The sequence below is a fragment of the Porites lutea genome, chromosome 10 (genome assembly GCF_958299795.1).
Source record: "Porites lutea chromosome 10, jaPorLute2.1, whole genome shotgun sequence".
NCBI lineage: Eukaryota > Metazoa > Cnidaria > Anthozoa > Scleractinia > Poritidae > Porites > Porites lutea.
In genome coordinates this window covers 31,864,475-31,888,291 of record NC_133210.1, presented here as the reverse complement: position 1 = coordinate 31,888,291, position 23,817 = coordinate 31,864,475, and the positions used below count along the sequence as shown (strand labels likewise).

The window sequence follows — 23,817 nt, the reverse complement described above, 5'->3', positions numbered from 1 at the left end:
TGTTATTAAATATTAACTTTTGGTTTTGTAACGGGAGATTTGAACGATAGATTTTAAAGAAGTTGGTGTTTAAGAATAGGTAGCCTGTGACACGCCCACGGGACAAGCTCAATAAAAACGTTTTTATTAGCACTTTTTTGACATATGAAATTTGAATATGATTTCATTGAAGGTTTTAAAACAAGTTAAATTATATAGAAGGATATTCATTGTGATTTTCTTTTCATCTCTACAGGGTCAATAGGAAGAAAGAAATTCATGATAAATATGGAAAAGTTTTCATGTTTAAAATGTGGAACAATTCTGGTAGTATTAATTATACTCCTGCAGTTCCACTGGAAATCCGAAGCAGTGACGTCAGACAGGTACATCCTCTTTTTCCCAAAAATTAAATGATAATAATACTTATGAAATTAATCAAGTAAATAACGTTGTTTTGATCAATTCGGATCTGTAACATTCAATATCGAGCTTTACCGTATATATCTTTTTCTACAGATCTTGTTGTTCTTTAGTTTAACATTATTATACGACCGTTGCGTTCGTGAAAGTACTCCGCGTAATCACTAAGTACTAATCAAAAAATAATTGACCACAGAGTACAAAGTTTAAACTGAATAGCTTAAACGACTGCTCAAATTTTGGTTTCAGGCTCCCTGAGTATTGTTTCGATGGCAACGAATCATCATCACACCGTCAGCCAATCAAAAACAGCTCATGGAAGACGACGTCAGCTGCAGAGCTGCTTTATTACATGTTCCAATGCTATGACTCAAGGGTGCGAGTTGAGAATATTAAAGGTACTACCTAAACTACACTGTCTCGTAGCTTAAAGGGACAGGTTCACGGTTCAGCGCATGCTCATTAATCAAAATGCTATTTTTCTGCCGAGACATGCTGTATCGCCTATGAAAGCAATATGATCATGTCGTAATGTTGTCAAAGAACCAATCTGCACGCTCCCATGGTAGTCAATTGATCAACTTAGGTGGGAATAGCTGTAAATTTAATTAACCATGGAATAAAACCCTTGGGTCAACAATAAATTCAACGTTGGTAGTGTTGGCATAATCCACTAATTTTTCTGCGATTTTAGTACTCCTCCATTCTACTTCACGTTACTCTGAAATACACTTCTACTTTGAAATACACTCTGAGATCGCTGAGATACATGTGAGTGGGATTATTAACCGATAGAATTAATAATAAATTGGAAAAACGTAATTTAATTAATGAGCATGCGCTGAACCGTGGACCTGTCCCTTTAACTATTTTCAGGCCGAACTCTAGCGGTAGGCTGATATATTTGACATATTTTGGGCCTGCTTCAAAGTTTTATACATGTATATAGCAACTTTGCACTTGCGGTTCAGCTTTTAACTGTAAAAGTAGCACAGTGCATATTCGTTCATGTGACACAATTTGGAAAAATTTGAAGTTGTTCGAGCTCGTTCTTTTGTTATCAGGTATTTCGAGATATGACGTCATGAGTGCTTCGAGAAAAATCCCTTTGAAGTAAAAACATGCTACTCTTTTGTACGAATACTGAGCGTTAGCATACTTAAAACCTCTTATCACCCCATATTTCAATGTCTGAGTTTGTAGACTATCTGGGTAAAACTGACCTTTGTGTAAAAGCAAAAACGGCTGCCATTTTGAATAATGTTTGAATTAAATATTCTTTTTTCTTGGCTATGTAAACTAGGAGAAATTTTTCTTAGCTGAAACTACTGCTAATGAGCGAAAACAATAGATGTTGGTCATATAGTTCGCCACATTTTCTGTCATTCCTTGACAAAGTTGTAAAAATGTACATTTGAGGAGCACCATATTCCATTTTATCTATATCATCTTGCTTAACTAATATAAGGCTACCTATTTTATTAGTTTAATCTTTTCAAAATATTGCCCTCCACCAAAAAAGCTGGGGAGAGCTTTAAAAAAAAGCAATCGCCCGGGGGATGATAGGAAAGTTCGCTCAATTGTTCACTACGTACAATTTATATTATTATTTTCTTGTTGGGAACAGAAGAAAAACCCAAGCGAGGAATTGTAATCAGCCCCTCTCAGCTTTCACTTGTACTAAGGTGAATTCACAAGGGCTTTAACCCTGTTAACAGGCGTCAATGTTTTGCTGTTGTAGATAGCAAACCCACAGATGTTATTGTCTCTCTGTACTTACTGTCCATCGGGAATTTCAAGGTGCGCCAGATGGTGAGTATGAGACGGATTTGATTATAGCGCCATGTTTTTAAAGTTAAGTATCACTTGCATAAAACCCCGGGGGGTGGACTCCGCGTATGAAAGGGGTGGGGATACTCGTCGTCTCGCTTAGGGGTGTAAATTTCGTTTTATTTACTCCATTCATAAAATCCAAGTTTTCTCCTTTGTCTATGTTTTAACATGGTCTCTTTCGGGGTTAAAAAAAGCTTGGGCCACGCCCAGATCGGTCGCCTTTAGGGGTTTAATTCAAAATTTCCGACGAGCATCCTCACCCCTTTCATATGCGGAGTCCCCCCCCCCCTCGGGCTTAAAACGATCCATGCTCTTGCAACATCACGAAAAGTCAGAATGAGCTCCTTGAACGCTGATGGTGCTGGCACCATGCAGTCCAATTTAATTTTGTTCAATTCCAAGTGGAAAGCGTTTTAAAACATTCTTTAATAATTTTTTCCTAGGATTTTCAGTTGTCATTCTACTACAGGGAGGTCTGGCGAGACCCTAGATTAGCGTACGGCAATCATTTTCCCAAGGATGAAATCGAACTTGGTGGGGAAATCCGTCAAAACATATGGGTCCCTAACACGTATTTCGTCAACAAGAAGGGATCGGCATCGCCTGCAGATGCCCAGTATTTTGTGAGAATTTCCCGGAATGGAACATTGAGTACAACTACCAAGTAAGTTCAACAAAGGCGTGGAATGGTGGGACTCATTGTGGGCGAGAAGGACTGGGACTATGTTAGCTCCTTATTTGGTTAGACTAGTCACGTGACAGAACACAGAAGTTTTGTTTCGACTGCTTCCCGCTTTTGGCTTCACCTTTCCCTTACGTACCCAATCCTTTGTTTTGTTTTTGTTTGTTTTTATTTTTTTACCTTGTCTATGCAGACCAATAAAGGCGCGAATTTTCAAACGTTATTCTCTTTATTCTGTTCTTAGAAATACGATTACTATGGACTGCTACATGGACTTACGGAACTTTCCATTTGACGTCCAGAAGTGTAACTTGAACATAGAAAGCTGTAAGTTAGAGAGTTTTGACTACGCTTTCGAATAAATGATGAAGTGATTTTTTTAAAGATTAATAACAAACCTTTCGCCACATTTTGAAAACAAACTACAACGGTGTTTTCTGGTCCTTTGTTCGTATATAATAATCGATAAATGCGTGTGTACAATTCAGAAAATTTATAACATTGTGTCATTTATTTTTGGTTTAGTTGGTTTTGCTGCTGACAAAGTTGTTTACAAGTGGATATCTCAGGATAGCAGCGAGGCAGTGGAAAAAGACCCTGGAATGATGATTTCGGAGTTTGATCTTGGGTCAATTCGAACATTTGAAACCACCTCGTACTACAAATTAGGTATGATGGCGTATGATGACTATGATGGAATGGTGATTGGTCAGTTCTTTTGTAATTGCGCCACCTTAGAAACGGGATGGAGACTGGGGCGCAGTTAACTTTCGCAAAGACTTCTGGGACTGTTACAACGGACAGGAAAAAAAATTGGCCAACAGCTGACAGGCGTGTCTCCAGTAACAATTCCAGAAACAGCTGCGGGACGCATTTCTGCCCATGTTCCCTTTTTTGTTTCTAAAGTGACGAATAGTGAGCTTGGTCAAAAAAGTCCACAGCTTGCTATGGTTTTGAATTGCTGCGTTTTGTGATTGGCTGTAATATCTCTCGCCACTTTGTCAAACCACTCGTGACTTGTTTGCCAACATTTTCCTTTGGCTTCAAGGGCTTGTTGGCTCAATTTGCCGGATTATCTTTAGTGTGATGTGGTTGTTGATCCGAGCGAGTAATTTCGGCCAGCCTAGGCCACTCAGTTAAAACAGCATTATTTGAGTATATCAATAAATGTTTACAGATTAATTTTGATATGCTGAAATGAATGGTTACATTTTTTTTTACCGTAACTGGTACTGATGTTTAGAAAAATCAAACAGAAACACATGATCTCGTATTCTCCTTCTTGAGTTCCAGGAACCAACTTGGCTCGGCATGCCTAAATTTTCAAGAGTTCTAAAACTTAGTTAACTGATAATGATTTGAAAGCATAACCAATTTCAGCCATTTCCTCGAGTTGCACACAAGACACTCGAGAATGAACGACCTCAGAGGAGGGCTGAAGTTCAGGATAATTCTAACAATATCGCAGCTAATTCTAACGGTGATGTTAAACCTTTTTAGGGCCATTTTCCAACTTGCGCATGGAGCTGACCTTCTTCAGAAAATCTGTTTATTACTTGATACAAATCTACATTCCAAGTGGCATGATAGTAGCACTTTCTTGGGTAGGTGATAGGCGAGATCTTATCCTAATAGTATCATGGTCAGTATATTAGGGACTTTGAGATGCCACGACTATGACGACAACGAGAACGTCAAAAAAGCAGTAGGTTGAATAGGCAAAACAACAACTTTGCACGTGCATCGTGCTTTTTTGTACATTTCTTTGCTGGCACTGAACCACTACGACGGGAAAATAACTAATTTCACCTTTTATGGAGGACGTAAACAAGCGACGGCTAAGTTTCTTTTTCTTTCTGAACTTGAATATGGTTCTTAGGAATTCGGCTGAAAAAGAGTCCGCTTGAATTTGACAATGTAAATGAGTTGGAGTAATCGCGATAGAGATTGAAAGAACGCAAATTCACTTTTTAAGCGATGTTTACTGCCTAATATCATCTTTAGAACAAGACGTAGTTATATAGGTCATTTCTGGAACTAGGTAAAGGCCTATTGCTGACGTCAAGGCGGCCATGTTGGTTTACAAAAACAAAAGAGTCTCTCCGCTGGGAACTAAACTCTTCTGCGAAGAAAAATTGCATTGTTTCGTCAACCAACCTGGCTGCGCCGCCCAACTTGAAAAGTAACGTGGTTGCAAACCAAGAATTAATCACTACAAACTAGTTTTGATATTTCTAAGTGGAAAAAACAAAATTTAATCGTTCCTTCGAGCATGGAACTAAGCAGATAACCAAGGGACAAAAAATACTATAATTTATACTTCTCTGCTTCCAAACAATGTGCGTCGACCATCGCACTTAAAAAAAATTGCTCATTTTGGTAAAATGGAAACTTTTTGCTGGATTGGAGGGGACAACGGAGAGGTTATGTTCTGAAGGAGTTTCATTTGAATTTTTACGCAACGAGATTCTGATTCAAATTCAGTAACTGTCCATAAACAAACGTTATTTAGATTTCATTATGAAGATCGGATGTCAAGTTGAGGCACCAAACTGACGAGAATTTTCAACTGTGAATTTTGACCTTTGCCAGCAGTTGAAGAGAAGGGATTAATTAAAGGTAATTTTCCTTACTAGGTTTCATTCTGGATCGATAACCAATCAATTCCCGCCAGAACGGCGCTTGGCATCACCACAGTACTCGCCATGACAACGCTGTTATTTGGAATCCAGTCCTCTCTCCCAAGTGTACCTTACATCAAAGCTGTGGATTTATTTATGATCGTATCTTTTGCCAGTGTGTTCGCCGCCCTGATAGAGTTTGCGGTTGTCAATTATACGAGCATGCGCGAAAAGGAAAAAAGAGAGATCCGACCAGCCAAAAATACGTACCATGTTGTAAGTACGACTGTTTGTTAACGACTCTGTGAGATATTAAGAGTTGTGCATGAAGCGTCAAAATACTTATGTGCATTTACGTTTTGTTTTCTTCCCCCAAGGGAGTCAGGTTGAGATTTTATATATGTCGAAACTGTTTTTCTCGCACCGGCTGTAGTAGATAACTTAGAACATTTAAATCGACTCTTTCACCTTACTAGCCTGATGAATTTCTTCAAGGAGTAGATAACTTATATTTTTCTTTTGACAGAATCCCGACATCCTAATGCTAAGTTTCCGCAACAGGTCGTTCGAAAGTGACGATGAAAACAAAAATAATCTTCAAAATGGCTCCGTACACACAGAAAGCACCAGTGCTAATAGTTCATTACAAAGATCGAATCGCACGCCAATCACGAATGGAACAGCCAGTGCTGAATACCATCCACATGATCAAACTGTGTTATCACGTGATTATCCACATGTTCAGGAAACTTATAGTGATCGTCCAAGGTGTCGCTGGCAATGCAAGGTTACCGCCAATGCCATTGACGCTTGGTCACGGGTATTGTTTCCACTCTCTTACGGCCTCTTTATTGTTGCGTACTGGATTATCTACTCATCGAGTTCTCAAGCAGAGAAGAACTAATACAAGCAACTTTTATTACAAGTAATGATGGTTATGATAATGAAGATGATGATGACAGTGATTATGATGATGTGGTGATGAACGCTATGATGATGAAAATAATAATTGTAATGATAATACCTATGATGATGATGATGGTGATGATGGCACGATGGTGTTGGTGGTAAAAGTGATAATGTGATAGTGATGGTGGTAATTGTGATGATAGTGGTGGTGATAGTGATGGTAGTGGTGGTGATGGTTGTGGTTGTGGTAGTGGTCGTGGTTGTGGTGATGGTAGTGGAAGTGGTGATACCATCATTCCTTGTCGCGAGAGCTTTTTTAGTTTCATGTTTTTGGTCCACATTTGAAAAGAATAGCTTCAGGTTAGGCAAAAGTTATGAAGAATTCATAACTTCGTCATTTGACCATGACGGTGAAATATTGGTTGTTGGTGGGTTATAATTAATCCACAAGTAAATTCGAAAAGAATAGCAAGAGTTCCTGTCGTTATAGTGGCCAGGAGCCCATATGGACTCCTGTAGTGGCAAATCTTGTACAGAAACCTATTAGAAGGTAGTATATTACTCCCTTGAATACAGAAATATTCGATTACGCGTCCTGCCTCATTCCCTAGAAACCTGGTAGCACAAGCACCTGAACACCTCGTCAGCTATAACTGTAATGCTGACTAACTGCACCTATGAGTATCAAAACAGGTCCCACAACACTCACTACAATTCATTGAAAAGAAACGTTGGGATATCAGAAGTTACGCTGATGTCCCGTCCTAGGCTCAAGATAAAAAAGAGCTCATTCTCAGCCTTTCACCTTCTGAGCATTTCTAAAGTGTATTTAATGCAAATCAGTTTATCTTTTCTTTTCATGTTCAATGTGTAGATTTCCAGTAGTATCCATATTTAGTGGGTTGTACAGATTCAAAATAAAGTTCCTTAAATAAGGTGTACAGAAACGACGATAACAGTATGATTCAATTATTGTTGATTTTTAATTTAGAAAATCTTTTTAACTTAAGTATGTAAGTTATTTATGTCTCGCTGGTGTGTAAAGCCAAGTGGTATTTGATACCTTTATACCTTTTTTCACAGTAATTATTTACGAGCTTGCTAGTTTTGAATCTTAGAAAGGATTATGGCACAGATCTGTACCTCTCTTCGGTCAATCTTCACAATTTTTTGTGTTTTTATGTGTTAAGTAAGTGGCAAGTACCGGTAAATTTGTTGCGGTTTCGTGTTAAAAACTTAATGAGGTCGAAATAGGTTTACAATGATTTAAATCCATGCTAAACACGGGATAAACTCGTGTTAGGCTTGATTTTCCTTGGTTGCCCTACAAGGGGCTGCGAACGACCTGGGAGACTTGAGAACCAGGCTAGAAGTTATTATCAAGGATTTACATATGCAAAGGCACCGATGTAGTTCACTGTTTTGTTATTTATTCTTTGTAGAGCACTTAAGGCGCCACTGTGTCGATAATCCATTTTGAGCACTTTATGAAAATGTTCTCTCGCTTCCCTCAGTGAGCCTTTGATCTCTAGAATCCTTCCTAAAATGAATTCACCGTCTGTACTGTTTGCATCATATCTGAGAGCTAATCGCACTTCTGTTTCAGCAGAGTCAAAGTTGCCCTATAAGAAAGAAAATCAAACATCAAGATACACAAAAACAAAACGTAGTTCTCCGAAGCGGCCTTCAAGACTTACTTTCCCATAAAATGACTATACTGCTACTACTTCTTGACGAATTGCAGTGAATTGTATTAGAATGAAAAAGTGTGTGGAATGTAACGCGCCTACTGGTCAACGGAAAAGATTCCCGCGCCTCTGATTCGTCCCTAGTTTTCCTCTCACGTCAAGTACGTGAAAAAACTGGGAAAGGTTAAGAAGTATTCTGATTGATATTTGGAGAACTAATAACGTAATCCGCAAGCGTGTGCATATGTTAATTTTGTACGTAAAATGCATCTATAACACACGTGCGCTTCGAAAATGGCCATGGGCAGAGTGTTCTCTATTACGACGAAAGATAAATCTTGTTTCCATTCTGTGTAGCGATAAGGTTAGCTATTGAAATCTACTCTAGCTACGTCGGATGCTAGCTCATATAGTCCAAAACTGGTGGTGGACAAAACACCGATCCCTCAGTCCATGGAATAAACCCATGGAGTACCCTAAAATGGACAACCCTGCTGAGGTTTTGAGATGAGGGTTAAGAAACTGAGTGAATCAAGTTACAGGTCAGTTTTTCCAGTATAATAAACAGGACCTAAATGGAACCTGATTTACTCAGTTTCCTAACCCTAATCAATGAACTTCAGCAGCGTAGTGCATTTTAGGGTTGTCCATATTGGTAGTCTATGAGGGTAGTCCATGGACTGATGTTTTTCCACCACCTCCGGAATTTGCATTTCTTGTTAACGAGAAGTACAAAAACGGGTAGTTTATCACCTTTATTAGGTAAAGTTGAACCAGTAAAAGGCGGCTGTATGTATCTGGAGGCTTTAAAAGCAATCCTTTTCGTAAGAATCCTTCCGCCTGAAAACAAACAATAACAAAGGGGATCTTAGTCAACAAACTCTGTTTGACATCATTACGTAAAAACATTTTTAATGGATGCAAACATTTAAAACCGCTGCATCATTAGAAAATAAATCCCTTCGTCATGTGACGATTAAAAGCCAGTAAATCAAAGTGAAACCAACAGATCTAACCTTTTTGAACGCTTTTTCGTTGTTAGTTTTAACTTTGGATTTCAGAAGTGGAATAGCATACATCCTTCCAAGTTGGCGAAAAGGACTCGGATCGGTTGGAGTCAGTTTTGCAGTCTTCAAGTACTTCGTTTCTGCTCTCTACAAAGAGGAACGTTTTTCCAAAAAAAATTGATCAATTCAGGTTTCTGGGTAACAGACCACCTACCCCTCCCTTAAGTCAGCATTAACACTTACTTCTCACTAAAGAAAAAAATTGTGACTTATAGAGGGGTAAGTGGGAGTTACACAGAAATCTCAACTGCCCCAAAGATCTCATTTTAAAGAATTAACCTGCCCACAGGTAATATATGAGAAAATGATATATTTTGCTATATTAACGTTTCCAACTAAGTTTCACAAAAACTAGCCTGCGAGCGGCAGACGTTTCTCCTTGCTCATCGCCGCTGAGGGACGTTTTGTAAGGAGGAACGTCCCTCAGCGGAGATGAGCAAGGAGAAATGTCTGCCGTTCGCAAGCTACACAAAAACAAAATTTCTCAAATTAAAGGCCACAAAATCAATGGAATAAACAATCATTAGACAGTGGGAAGTAGCCTAGCGTTTTTATCTGAGCAGAGCTACGATACGGTAAACTGAACACATATTTGGGTTCTATTCGCCTTCTCTTCGGCTCTATGTCGGAGGTTTTCTGTAGTCTCTGATAATGATATTATTTTAAACTGAAAAAGGACACGATACCTTGCGATTTCCAAGCTTTTCCAGGACGACACCATGGAAGTAGTTAAGCTGTGGATGATTGGGTCTAAGGGTTAATGCCTTTTGGTACTGGCTATCGGCCTCGCGAAAACGCTCAGTCACTCGTAACAAATGCGCCAGGTTAATATTTCCATCGGCACTGTTAGGTTTAATTGAGAGCGATTTTAAATAGCACTTTTCCGCTTCGTCGGGTCTGCCTGGAGAAAAGCAAAAGAATAAACAACAAGAATTAGCGTTTACTAACGGATAGGGAAACACGTTTTGAAGAGAAACGTAACCCTGTTTACGCTGTGGTATTCGTACCTGAATTGAGAAGAACAAGTCCAAGATTTTCCCAAGCTGTGACGTAATGTGGTCTTAGTCGCAATGCTTCACGGTAGTGACCTTCACAAGACAAGAGTCCCTGATAAGAAAAAAAGGCATTGTCTCAACACATATCCTTGATTTTAGCAGTTTACAAGAGGGGAGGCGTTAACTAACATGATTTAATACCACGATAAAGAAAGGTGTTCCAATGCAGGTGAGCATTACGATACGATCGACAACTTGATTAACCTATAATTTTGTGTCCGCAAACGAAATTTTCCCGATATAAAATTAGCCTGCATGTGTACAGACCCCCTTCCCCTCAGGAAAAATCGGAATTTTTCTGAGGGGAGGGGAGGGGGGGGGGGTCTGTACACAGGCTACTATAAAATTGGAAGTTGAAAATTTTGAAATTAAGCAACTTATACAAGGCGAATCTACTCTCAATCATTGAGCCTTCTTAAGTTGTAAAGGACATTATTGGGCCGGGCGAAATAGAAATACGTTTAAAAACATCTGCAGTCGAGTAGGGGTATGGGTTCATAACAGAATTGAGCAGGGATCAACTAGACTCGGTGCTTACGTGCCCGTTTGGTCTTTTTATCCTCCGCAGTCTGCCTACTTGGGAGGAATGTAAATTACCCATCTTTTTATTAATACACACCTTATTTGCCAGAAAATTTCCTAATGTGACGTGGATCTTAGCGTTCGTAGGATTAACCTTTAGTCCAGATCTCGCCAATCTTTCTTTTGTCTGCCATTCAGAATTTCGGTGAACTGTCTTTAGAACAAACATCAACAGAAGACTGTAGACGATGATCCAGCCTGGCATGCTCAAACTCAAATTCCAGTTTGTCGATTCCTCTTTTGTGATTCTTTGATCGTTGTTCGTTGTATCCTGAATAACCCATGAAAAATGTAAGCACCAATGGCCTTTTGAATGAGGAGTTTGGTATAATGAAGGAAAACAGGAAAGAAACAAGATTTCCTAAATTGGGCTGTCCCTTCTCCAAATGAAAGGCCTCCAAAATATCGGCGAAGTCGTTTTCTCTTTGTGTTACTTAAAGAAGCTGGACTTAAATGCAGCTGTTATAAGTCAAAACCGTGACTACATGGGTAACCTTTTTGAAATCTGGTAGAACATATTAGAGTATCTTTTTGAAATACTGGAGTTAAAAACTTTTACAGATCTGTTGAAAAATGGAAATATGTATGGCACCAGCTGGTGGCCAGTTTAAAAAGCTGTTAAGCCAGATGTAAGAGTCTAGTTTGAAATGCCCTGGTCACCGATTGCAGTTCTATAAGTGCAAGCGCATGAGTAGTATATGGGTATACCATGGCCCGAGCCAATCAAAGAACACTGGAGTAAGTTAATTGCTGCCTTTTGGTATATACCTCATTAAATATATCCCCATAGCCGGAATAATGCTTCTGAAAATATTTGTCACCGATTGCAGTTCTGTAAGTACAAGCATATGAGTTGTGTGAAGGGATACTATGGCCCGAGCCCTGCAATCAACGAACAGCACTGTGTACGACGTGTCTGCAATGGACCAATCAGAGCTGGTTCTCTTAACGTTCTTACCTCATGTTCTTGATAGATTGATAGCTCCTTCCTACTCGGAATCTTTGTCGCGCGGAACGAAACTAAGATTCCGAGTGAAACCAAGATACAGAATCCCATGCTTGGAATGTAAAGAATGCGCTCGGCGATCACAAAACCAACAGGAAAGAACAGGTTTGTAGCTGGTATGAATGGCATGATTATCATACTTAACGCCAAAAGTACAATGCGTTTCCTTTGAGAACCATCCAAATTTACCTGGAGGAATTTCAAAAGTAAATCACAGGGTTCTTTTGGGCAATATAAACTCCATTTTGATTCCAAATTGAAGTCAGTGAGCATTTAATGAGATCGTCAGCTCGGAAATTTATCGGCAAGGAAGATAGGGAGAGGGTGTGCGCCTGACAGAAAATTACGCCTTTGAGGGGTAGGGGTGAGGCTTTGCTTGTTACCTTCTGAATGAAATCCTGTTACATTTCCAGGCCTAAACCGTACGTGATTTTCTTTAGGATAGTTCCAGCAATCTTTTCAGTTAGAAATACACAGTTGAAATACAGCCGAAAAACATCCAAACGAAAGACGCCACATTTATGACGTTAAATCAGTTATTCTCACCTTTTTGTCTCCAAGTTGGTTTGTTTCCTTTGCCTTGTGGTTTTTGTAAATAGTATTTTCATTCGAATCTAATGCAAGTGATTTCGAACAGTCCTGGTTGGATATCGCAGATACTGAGATTGGCTCGTTCGAGGGCTTAAAACCTGTAAGAAAGAAAAACATTTATCAGAACGACAGTTACAATGGTCACTGGAAAACCGAAATCGCTTTTCGAAAAGAAACCTTACCGTAAAAACACAGCCAGCCTAAGATTAAAGCGAAGGCAAGCGTTTCAACATTGCGCATATCCCACCATGATTCTATCCGGGGTATGCTGTCCATTGACCAATCATAGCACAGAGTATTTGGACACAGAAGAAGACGGGCATTTAGTGCGCATAAGTAAGAATATGTTCTAAAGCGAGTCCAGAAATCAGGATGAAATAATGTTGGATTGTCAGACTCAGTAAATGACACCACAAGTCCTCCAGAAATAGCAACTATTCTCAAATAAAGGAGGACGACACCAGCAATAGAAAGGATGGAGGCTCTTTCGAACAAGCGAACAAGCCACCTCGGTCGTGATCTGAAATGTAAAAGACAGATTTAATCAGCCCAAGTATAGCACTCATACTATATAACTCGTATTTAGAAGCACTATTTGCAACATTAATCACCTTACTGCAGGAAAATACTGCTTTCATACCGCGGTGGAATTAGCGCTAGCTCCGGTTGGCAGAGCGTTTGACTGCAGAACGGGAGGTGAGAAATGAGGGTACATCCTTTATCCTGCCAAGGGCTAGACTTTTGAGTGGCTTAGTTGACCACGTCATAAAATAGTGGTCCGGTCTCCAGTAGGAGACCTACTGTCCTCAGTTAATACTTTCGTGCTTTATTTATTGACACTCAAGTTAAGTACTTTTTTTACATGAGTAGCTCAGTTACACAGACCCATACGATGGTCACATCCGCCTGCTAAAAACGTTCTATTCACAATACCCTAACAGTAACAGTAATAGTAACTTTTCAGCGATTACGTAGGGGGTGGTCGGCCAGTCTCTCGAGTTTATAGGGTATCCTGAAAAAACGCCCGAGGTATTCTGGAATTCGAAGGGTTACTAAGCCTGTCCTACCTCAACACGGCCAAGACGGAGAAGTTGCCTTTGCAGAAATTCTGTCCATTAAACTTGCGGTCGAATAAAACATCGTATACAACACAGATTCCAAAGGCAGTTATACCCTGTTCTTTACTGAAAAGAGCCAAGATACACCAAAATATACTCAATAACAGCCAAAGCTTTGAGTACCTCCCTTGTCTTTTATTTCCCTCGGATGTACTTGCGTCAGAGAAGCAGTTTATGTACGATAAAATTGTTAATAAGTAAAATAATCCACAGAGGAGATCGGCTCGGCCGACGACGTTTGAAACCGCCTCGGTGTGAATCGGGTGGAAGGCGAAAAGTAAGCCACATAAAACTGACAACGAACGAGTTTGCGCACAAACGTGACAATTAAATATTCTCGTACAAATGTGAAAAAATAATACAGAGACTGTTGAGTGAAGGAGGACATTGATGATATGGTATCCAATGGGATTCAGTCCCCCAACTAGATAGTTCCAACGAAAAGTAAGGATCGTGATCGGTCGGTAAGACTGGTGCGAGTCGTTGTGTTTTAATGGAATGCCCCAAAAGTCGTTTGTGAACAAGTTGGAGAAAGGAGTTGAAGGTCTGTAAAAAAACGGAGATACTGTTAATATTTTCACAAACTTTTCACTTTTTTATTTCACACTTTGTAGCTGTAATTGTTTTGGATTCAGATTTCAGATTTTTTTGGTTTTGTACTATCACCAGGTGCTACACTCGTTTTTTATAAGAATGTTGTTTTCCCGCCAAGGCTGAATATTTTAATTTTTCTGTCGTTTTCAGTCTGAAAATATTCTTGTATCATTCTTAAAAAAAGAAATAATTTATCACGATTCTCCATACCGTTATATATATATTACGCTTAAAGTTCATCGAACTGTCGTTAACATAAATATTTGTCAATAAGTTCGATAAAAAACATAGTATAATTGTGCACTGGTATTTACCGATTTTCAATACAGGAAACTATAGCCTCCTTTTTTAATCTCAGCCTTGGGTTTATTCTTAAAATATTCTTGAAATTTCGAAAATTTCAGCCTCGATATTGTTATAAAATATATTCTTATAAAGAAAAAAGAGTGTACCATATACATTTGCAAGAATTTACAATATATTGCAAGAGAAAAAAAGAGGAACAACAAAGTAGATACGTAAATGGTGAAAGGCAATATGGTCGTTTATTTGCCAGTGTATATTGGAATTCGACACATGAAAAAACAGTCTCATTATAACCCGCTTAGATTTAGCTATTGCTTTGAGTTAAGCTCATAATCATTTCACGGACTGCCAGATTAACGTCGAAATGTTTTTGTAACTCTTTTGTTTTTCGAAGCGTTGGTGAATATAGGTCAGTAACCAGATGTTAAGGAAATATCTAGATATAATTATTTCTCTCCTGTTCAGAAGCTTTAAATTACAGTGAATCTTAAACTTGAATCTTACATTTTCGTGAAATGGCAGAAAAGCGGGGAATGGAGATATAAAGATATATGTGTTGCTGTAAGTTTCTTATCGTTCCTTTTGCTGGATTTGTTAAAGGTTTTAAACGCTTTGTCTTCTGTTTTTCTTTTTGCGTTCTCCGGGTTTATTTGCTCACATTAAATGACCTTTTTAAAGATCTCAAGTGGCGTGCTTAAATTCGTCTATTTTTAACTTCCTTTAATAAAGAAAAGTTTATCTTTCGCAAATGGTAAATGTTTTCTGAACAAACGTAAATAAACTAAAACAAATAAGGACTTATATCACAAGCTTTGGACATAGACTTCCTTGTAAATGTAAATTTGAAAAAAGTAACTTTCCGGTTGCATTCAGTTATTTTTGTGAATGAAACCGACTGAAAGTAAAAAGAGTTTTAAGACAATTGTCTTGCAACTCTGAGCTCGACACATCAATACGGCGGTTTGCTGACCCTTTAGTGCATTGAAAATTGCCTTATATCGGGTAGCATAACGCACAATAGCTCGGATAGTCAAAAAAGCCGCTTCAATTGGCCCCGACATTTAATAAACGAAGCATTATATTATTTTCCTTTTTGACTTGGGCAAATTTGCATTTTGTTTGAAAATCAATTTTGCATGAGGTATTAAAGTTGTTGTCGATACCACAATAGCGATAAACTTTCATATATCTATTTTAGCTAAAAATAAATATCCGTGTTTCACGATTTTTTTATCCACTTGAAAATAAAAAAAACTGGACATATTAACCAAATTTCTATTCCTTTACGCTCTAGGTTGGAGTCTTGTGTCCAAATTTTATTAAATTGATTAAAACGACCGGGTCCATCAGACACGTCAAAAACAATTATGTTAAGAAAACTGCTGTCATCTTGGATTAACAAAAGTACGATATAACCGTCTTTAATTTTTCGCCTTTAAGTTAACGAGGTAAAAATAATAAATTCATAGGCAAACACACTCTGCGCCAAAAATGTGTAATAAAAACCTGAGACGGCTTTCTGTCAAAATTCACAATAATTGAACCTGTAGCATAAAAAGTTATTGTGGCATGTGTCATCAGTGAAATTACACCTTTATTAAAATGCGACGAAAGCCTCCCCGTCTGGTTAGATTCGTTTTGTATTTGAAAAACTTAATACTTACATCTATTTGGCTGACTTCAATTTTATCCCCATCGAAAAAGTCCGGAATTTTGCTGCTTGTGGTAACCGTAGCGTTGTAAACAAAAAGAGCTTAAAATTACAGACCCGATTCGGTTGGCTTACCTTACATCTGCGTTGGTCTCTATAACTTCATAGTCATCATAAACGAACTCGCCGAACAACGAATTCAAATAGCAAAGGATGGCTGAAATTCCAACAATTAAGTAAGGGTTGAAATTACGAGAATGCTTTGGTGGGTTCGGATCTTGTTTTCCATATTTTTTGTTTGCAAAGCCAAAGCGCGCCATACACCCGGCTTTGCCTCAAAACAACACCTGGTTACTCGACTCGCGCATAATTTGTACTCTGGGTGGGGAGGGTGAGAAGGAAGAAGCTTAAGTAACGGATCAGTTTCATTTGAGAAGATGAATAATTTTTTATTAAAAGATAATTGAAAAAACTTGAAAAAAAAATTAGCATTCATTCAACACTTGTTGTCTTTTGATGAAAAATAAACTCGAGGACTAGTAAACTTGAACAACATCTGTTCTTCAAGCATGCTGATTTTCTCATTTTTCTTTTATCTGGCAGTTATTGGCTACTTTTTATCTTGAAGAGCTTATAAAAATAACACTGATTGTTGTCCGGCATGTTTTGGTCGTTTTTGACTGTACAACATAACTAACAACTTGTCCTGTCACCTTATAGCTTCATCAATGTTGATGAATGATGGACCTTCCAAAATCTTTAATGAAAATCAGCAATGTCCCACCAAAGGAAATAAAAATCATATAGTTTTTTTGTACTAAGTTTGAGGAAAAATATCTTCTTTAAGGTATTTTCTTCTGATTTCCAAAGCTTGGTTAAAGAGTTCCATATCCATTCCATCAATGCAGGTAGCTATCCTTGCTTGTAAAGTCAGATTTTTATCAACACTAATTTCGCCAATGAACTGATACATAGAACCTCTGTTGAAAGCCATTGGTTCCACAAGTGAAGTGTCAATAATAATTTCACAGCCATCTTCGCAAACTTTCAGTCGACTATTTGTTATGTCATGAGCCATTGCTCTAGAGGAAATTAATTTAAAAAAACACATTATAACCAAAAAGCCATCAGTTTGATGGTTCTAGAAAAACTAATGACGGTGTCGATGATGATGATGATGATGATGATGATGATGATGATGATGGTGATAATGATGATGATGATGATGATGAATTGCAGTTGTTGGATAATTGTAGGTAACATCAGGAGCCCATCAAATTTGATGGGCTTCTGGTAACATCTATTCTATCCATAAGCCACCCTCTCCTTACTCCAAGGAAAACAATGGCGAGGGATTCAAGCATAAGTGATTTTGGAAAAATAGAATATACACATTTTAGTGAAGTTCTTGTCGGGGAGACGGGGAGACCATAACAGAGGGGGGCGGGGGGGGGATTGAGGGGGGGGGGTGCTCAAGTTCTTGGGTCCCAGGGGAAAACTTAAATAATAAAAACCCTTTGCTTAAATAGTGAACTCCCAACCTTTTCCCCTCCTTCCTGACAAGTAAAAAATAAATATAAAACAGAATACGTCCCATTATTCGATTCACTTTTTCAACTGAGTTTAATTTTTACAAAACGAAAGGATTGAAAGCCCCAAATTTACATTCGGACTAGAAGTAGCCCACTCGTTCTCACTTTGATTTCGAGAAATTTGATAATTTAATCTTGCCGTGTGAATAACTTACCTTCCCCAAGTCCTGACAGACTTACTATCCAAACTTTTTCCCAACGCAACGACTTCTTTCAATCGAAGAATCTGTCCGCTCGAAATGCCCGCCATTGTGCGAAAACTTGAAGGAGGGCAAATACTGGGGCTAGAAGATTCAGTTGGTTTGAAATAGCTAGGGAGGGGTGGGTAGAATACTTAATTAAAGTTAGCAGGAATCATTTATTAAGAAAAACAGACGTAAACCAAATAGGAGAACAAAATAAATTAAATCAAAATCTAATTCAGTTTCGAAGGATAACCACTTCAATTATCAAGAAATCGTATGAAATGAATCTTGCCTAATCCGACCCGTCCCTAGAAAGAGAATATGATGGCCAATATGCCACAAGTGGAACGCCTTGCACTTTTGATCTTTTTACACTGATCGACATTAAACTTTAAAGGTGTTTTTATCAGATCACACAAAAAAGGAAAAAGTAAGTGTTCATCAGTTTAAAGAAGAAACAGTTATTGCTTTTCCTTGGTGTTGAGGGTAACTAGACTGAGTTGATCAGAGATTTAGAGATTGATTGCCATTTTACGCCAGGAGTTTCAAGATGGAAAAACTTTTGCTTGGAGTCATGAAATTCAGAAACCTCGTTCAACCTTCAATGTTACCGTCACTCAAGAAACTTGCCAACAAAGCACAAGTAAGGGACCATTTTCTAGTAATGATGTCGTATAGGACTCAACAAACTCTGGATGGGATCGGATCGGATAATTAAAGCCCCAGTATTCCACTAAATGACAAAATAAAATTGTTAGGTCTTTCATAGTGTTTCAAGGGTTGATCCGATCCGGTCGCGTCCGATCAAGATTTTGTCAACGGCCCAATCTTATCTAATCAAAATCAAACTTTGTTGTTTTAATTATCAATTGTGTAAGACTAATGAGCCTTGAATTGAATATTGAATTGAAAAACTTGAATGTGTTGGCATTCCTTGTATAGGAATAATGGATCATTATACATTTCTGGGAAACTGCCTACCTTCCCCTCCCCTAAGCCAACGTTAACACTTACTTCTCATTTACGACAAAATGTTGGCTTGTGGGAGGGGTAGGTGGGCACTTTCCCGGAAACTTACAATGATCCACAATAATTTGGTAAACATTGTTTTGTCATTCACTTCTCCCAGCAACTCAAACAACAAGATGCTCTTTATCTAGAGTCGACAAGCTAACCTCTCTCTAATCTCTAGCCTGAAGAACCGCCAATGTCCACCGGTTTTCCCACAGAATGACATCATTTTGCAGGTAAACCAGTGGTGGTTTTGCAAAATGTCAGCTGTTTTCTTACGCTGTCTTATCTCAAATCCTTTTGTAGCCTCGTATGTTAATGATCACCTGCATGGACAGCCGTTTGTGTCCGACCAGCTTCACACAGGCAGATCCCGGAGATATGTTTATTGTTAGAAACCCAGGTAATATGATGCCACACAGTCAGTTGTTTGGAGAGAGTCATCAGAGTGCTTTGTCAGAACGAGCTGCTTTAGAATTGGCCGTGTCAAGTGGTGTTGAACATGTAGCTGTTTGTGGACATTCAAATTGCAAGGTAAAATACCTGCCAACTCTTATGCATTATGCGTGAGTCTCACGCCCACAGACTTAAGTCATCGATTTCATGCATCAAAGACAATTTCTCACGCCTGACTAACAAATCCGGATGAATTGCTCTTTAAGACATTAATAATAAAGTTAAATTCAATGTTCCCGAAAATAATCCAAAAAGGCGCTCAACTTTATCACAACACACTAAAATGCTGTCATTGAAAAGGTCGTCAGAACATCTTTGGACATTTTTGACAACATTCTGAAGTCTTTGGAAAGTCGTTGGGAATGTTTGGAAATTCCGGACATAACAAGACGAAAACCTCATGCATTTGACTCTGAAATAGTTGGTAGGTATAAGGTAATAACCATCATTAACACAAGAAAGTCATTTCTCAATTCATTCATGAGTCATTATTGATTCATTCGCAAATTTGTGTGAGAGTTGTTAGACCGCAAGAGCTATGCGTGGTGAGTGAAAAATTTAAATTATGCAAAGTAACAATAAGTAGGGGCGGAGGGAGAAAAAGAGGACAACTGGGGAGGTTTCATTGTATATTGAATTAATGTTTCAGTGAAACAGAATTATATTTTCTTTTTTCTACCTGGACTCCACCCCCTTCACTGCTTGCTTTTCATATGTGCTCTTAATGATCCGCTGTGATTCAAAAAAAAAATAGAGGCACTCACAGCCTAGGCTAGAATATTAAAGGTGTGTATGAGTGAATGAGTCATCCTCATTTTGTTTTGTTGCCCTCAGTTTGTTTATGTCATCTCTTCAGGGTCCCTTGTTTAATATGAGGAGGCTCTGCCCCGAGGTTAGCCTCCCCGAGGTCCTACCCCTTGCCCTTTTTAATACCTTTTACGGTATATTTAGGTACTTTAGGATGTGAGGGATTTTGGGAGTTCATGCTAAAAGAGAGAAGCAACATTTAGCTGAACTAGGTCTAGGTCTAAGTTTTAAAGTTTCCAGGGTCTCAGTGGGACATCCTCACCCAAATCCTAAAGTATCAATCAAAGGATTCTTGATGCAATTTCCAGGCAATGGCATTCCTTCACCAATCACTGACTCCAGAGGAAAATACCGCACAAAACTCCTGGGTGTCAAGTTGGCTTAAGCGTTATGCACAAGCTTCTTTAACAAAGTTTGAACAGCTTGATGTCCATGCCAGTGAAGTGAACAAAATTACTTTTAGCAGCAACTCAAGAGAACAGGAAAAAATGGAACTTGTGTTTGATAATCAGAAAAATCTCTCAGCTGTTGACAAACTCTCCCAGGTAATAATATTCAGTATATCAAGGTGATGCTGTGTTACTAAGACAAACATGACCTATCTTTGTATGGTTTACCACAGGCAATTTTATTATCTCTGTATTTCAAAACAAGATACCGTGGAACCCTTCTCTACAGACACCCACTTAATATGGACATCCATATACTGAGTGGACAGTTTTGTTTATCCCAACCCGACACTGAAAAATCTCATGGAAAAGCGTTATTGTACGTTTTGCTAGAGAAGGTCACATTTACTTACATACATACATACATTTTATTTTATTGTGTTTTGAGGTAAAAGTACAATAACATGCCCGCGGATTGCTAAGCTAATCTAGGCAGGTCATGTTTACAGGAAATAAGTACAACTAAATACAGCTAAAAGTAGCAAGAGAACTAAAGCAACTAAAATTGACAACAATGACTAGAGACTACTGATAAACTAATGGTATTACTAATAATAAATGACAACAGTTATGACAAGAGACTACTGATACACTGAACAATATTAATAATTACATATCAACTTAGAGGAAAATAAATTCAACTTAACTTTTTGAGCAATTTCTGGGAGATCAATATAACAGTCTTCTGAAGCTAGGATCTCAAAACGTGTTTGTTTTATTTTCCTCTAAAATTTTCTCTAAAATTTACCCACTGAATACAGACACCCATATATTATGGACACTATGGTATGTCCCCCTTGGTGTCCATATTAACTGGGTCCCATTGTAAACATGGTTTGAATTATTGTGAATTTAAAATAGATGCATACTTTATTTGTGAATTGTCATGGACTGTAAGCTGTACAGTCCTGTACATTCCTTATGCTCAAAGCAAAACACATGGTCACCACAGCTTCAAAAAATATTATCATTATTGTATCGTGGCCCTTGTATTCAGCAATCTGTATTTTATTATGGGAAATTGTATCAATTGAAAGCTCTATGCAAAAAGTCCTCTTGCCCCCTCTTGATAGCATGGTTTTTGTTTTGTGTCCTTCTTTGTAACAGTCTTACCAATACTTAGTGACAGACCTAGCCTGTTGAACAGGCGCTATGTTTTAGGAAGAGTTTTTCAGGCAAGCACGAAATGGTTGTGGAGTGTGAAACACACACAATTGGGGAAGACATCGAAAAAAGACCTTCCTTCGTCATGTGTCTTGCTTTCCCTAGGTGCTTTGCGGTTGCGAAAAAAAAAACTAACTAAATAAAATAGCACCTGTTCTTCAGGCTATGACAGACCTGTCTCATTGTTGTAAGAGTGAGTTGACTGTAATTAATCATTTTATCTGTCTGATTTTGTGATAACAGGTGCATGTTCTTGAACAAATACAGAACATTAAGTCCTATGGCTTTGTGCGTGATTTACTTGACAAAAAAGCACTTCAGGTCCATGGCCTGTGGTTTGACATTGGGGATGGTGAGATGTCCCTGTATTCAAAAAACGACAAGAAATTCATCGTCATCAAAGAGCAAACCCTAGAAACAACATTCAGTCATCTGATCACTGCAGACTGAGATATAAACACTACCTTTGTCATCTTTCACTGCCAGTGGACCCACAGCTAAATAGATATTAATTAAATAGTAATTTATTAAACTTTTTAGCCTCTGTGACACTTAAAATATCTCTTTCAACTTGTTTCATGAGATAACTTGTCCAAGACATTCAATATTTTAACACCCCATTCAAATTTTCTTAAAATCCATTCAATATAAATACTAGAGCCCTCCATGGGTTTTTTATTTTTTGTTATAGAGCAATCAGTGCATATCCATCAATGCTGCTGGAGAGAGGGAGTTACAATAAGGTTACTTACCAAGTTTAAAGGTGATATGCCCAAAGGGTGGCAAAGATATTTCACCACAAAGTCACAAAATTTTATAGACGTTTATATGATGGGGAGCACGAACTCCCCCCCCCCCCCCCCCACCATACAGACATCTGTAAAATAACGCGACTTTTCAGCTGAGCAATATTTTTGTTAATTTTCAACAAATCCCATTTAAACTTGGCGATTTTATGGCATTCTTTCCAGGCTGTATTAAGGAAGGTCTATGTGAAGGTTTATTTTTACTGGAACATGGCAACATATAGTGTGAAAAGTGGAACTTGAGAGACATGTTCAATTTTAAGGGGTGTTCAGGAAATTTTCAATGCAACTTGTGTCACAACAAGATTTCGAGGCAGGGTGCAAGAAGAATTGCCTCGTGTAACAAAGCCTTTAATTTTTGAAAGTATAAAAGTTTGGTGATTTTAGCCAGTGTATGGTTAGACAATGATCATGAAAAAAAGATTAAAGAAAAAAACAGCAAAGAATACAAGAGCTAGCCTGGCTAACAAAACTAAACAAGGTCTAAATATGATAGAATCAAGTCAGAAATGAAAGACCTTATATTATGTAATGATAAATTAGTGAAATATTGCGAAGTACAGTGGACAAAAAAAACAGCTATAATGAACCTTTGAAAATGAGTATTATGAAAAATAAATGCTATAGAAATTCGTGGGAAAAAATATGTTTGTCATAAATAGAATGCTCATAACTGGCGCCTGTTATGGATAAAGGCTATTTTACTCTCCACAGTACTACATACTGGTCTTGACATGCGTCCCGAACGCACGCTAAAAAGGCAATGATTAACCATAGCACATTACTCGACACTCGTGAATAAAAATAACTTGTGAAACAACTTTTAACGACCTCACAGAGCAATATATTACACCTATCTAGTCTATCTACATTTCACATTAACTTAAAGGAAATGCAAAGACAAACTAAAACAAATTATCCTTGGATTGGAATGTGAACTATTTTTTATTCAGTATTCCGTTTCCGTGATTCTGTTTCCAGAGTCTGGATTCCAGATTTTACCTTAACGCACATTCATGTGCAAAGTTGTCAATTCGCAATTGACAAATGCTGTTGAGTGACGTGTTGGGCCTGACGGATTCATTTCCTTTCATACATATTTTGCCCTACTGTGGAAACTTTCTTAACGGACACTCTTGTAAGCAGCTTTCAGGATTCCCGCTGTCCTCCTAATAATTAGGTAGCTTAAGCAACGACGACGGCGCCGGCAACGAGAACGGCAAAAAAGCAACAAGTTTTATC

At 38.2% G+C, this 23,817-nt stretch overlaps 4 protein-coding genes across 4 annotated transcripts; 2 read left to right on the top strand and 2 right to left on the bottom strand.

The window, feature by feature from the left end:
- Positions 1-267: 267 nt before the first annotated feature.
- On the top strand, positions 268-6,516 carry LOC140949761 (glycine receptor subunit alpha-4-like). The gene is made up of 9 exons (XM_073398899.1): positions 268-365; positions 652-800; positions 2,144-2,214; positions 2,679-2,899; positions 3,162-3,244; positions 3,443-3,586; positions 4,418-4,521; positions 5,554-5,814; positions 6,065-6,516. Exons 1-9 carry the CDS (start codon positions 268-270, stop codon positions 6,440-6,442), a joined length of 1,509 nt encoding a protein of 502 aa, XP_073255000.1. The 3' UTR covers positions 6,443-6,516.
- Positions 6,517-7,232: 716 nt separating this feature from the next.
- LOC140949760 (protein O-mannosyl-transferase TMTC4-like) lies at positions 7,233-16,432 on the bottom strand. Its single transcript, XM_073398898.1, has 11 exons — positions 16,241-16,432; positions 13,504-14,100; positions 12,619-12,956; positions 12,392-12,534; positions 11,798-12,034; positions 10,877-11,110; positions 10,210-10,309; positions 9,889-10,103; positions 9,152-9,289; positions 8,889-8,975; positions 7,233-8,069 (listed from the first exon to the last, which is right to left on the bottom strand). The coding sequence occupies exons 1-11, from the start codon at positions 16,423-16,425 to the stop codon at positions 7,827-7,829; spliced, it is 2,517 nt and encodes an 838-aa protein (XP_073254999.1). The 5' UTR covers positions 16,426-16,432; the 3' UTR covers positions 7,233-7,826.
- A 287-nt stretch (positions 16,433-16,719) lies between these two features.
- On the bottom strand, positions 16,720-17,969 carry LOC140951065 (CST complex subunit TEN1-like). The gene is made up of 2 exons (XM_073400287.1): positions 17,853-17,969; positions 16,720-17,187 (listed from the first exon to the last, which is right to left on the bottom strand). Exons 1-2 carry the CDS (start codon positions 17,945-17,947, stop codon positions 16,923-16,925), a joined length of 360 nt encoding a protein of 119 aa, XP_073256388.1. The 5' UTR covers positions 17,948-17,969; the 3' UTR covers positions 16,720-16,922.
- A 255-nt stretch (positions 17,970-18,224) lies between these two features.
- Positions 18,225-23,339, top strand: LOC140950378 (beta carbonic anhydrase 1-like). The gene is made up of 5 exons (XM_073399590.1): positions 18,225-18,312; positions 18,423-18,525; positions 19,200-19,427; positions 20,465-20,701; positions 22,013-23,339. The coding sequence occupies exons 2-5, from the start codon at positions 18,433-18,435 to the stop codon at positions 22,217-22,219; spliced, it is 765 nt and encodes a 254-aa protein (XP_073255691.1). The 5' UTR covers positions 18,225-18,312; positions 18,423-18,432; the 3' UTR covers positions 22,220-23,339.
- Positions 23,340-23,817: the final 478 nt, after the last annotated feature.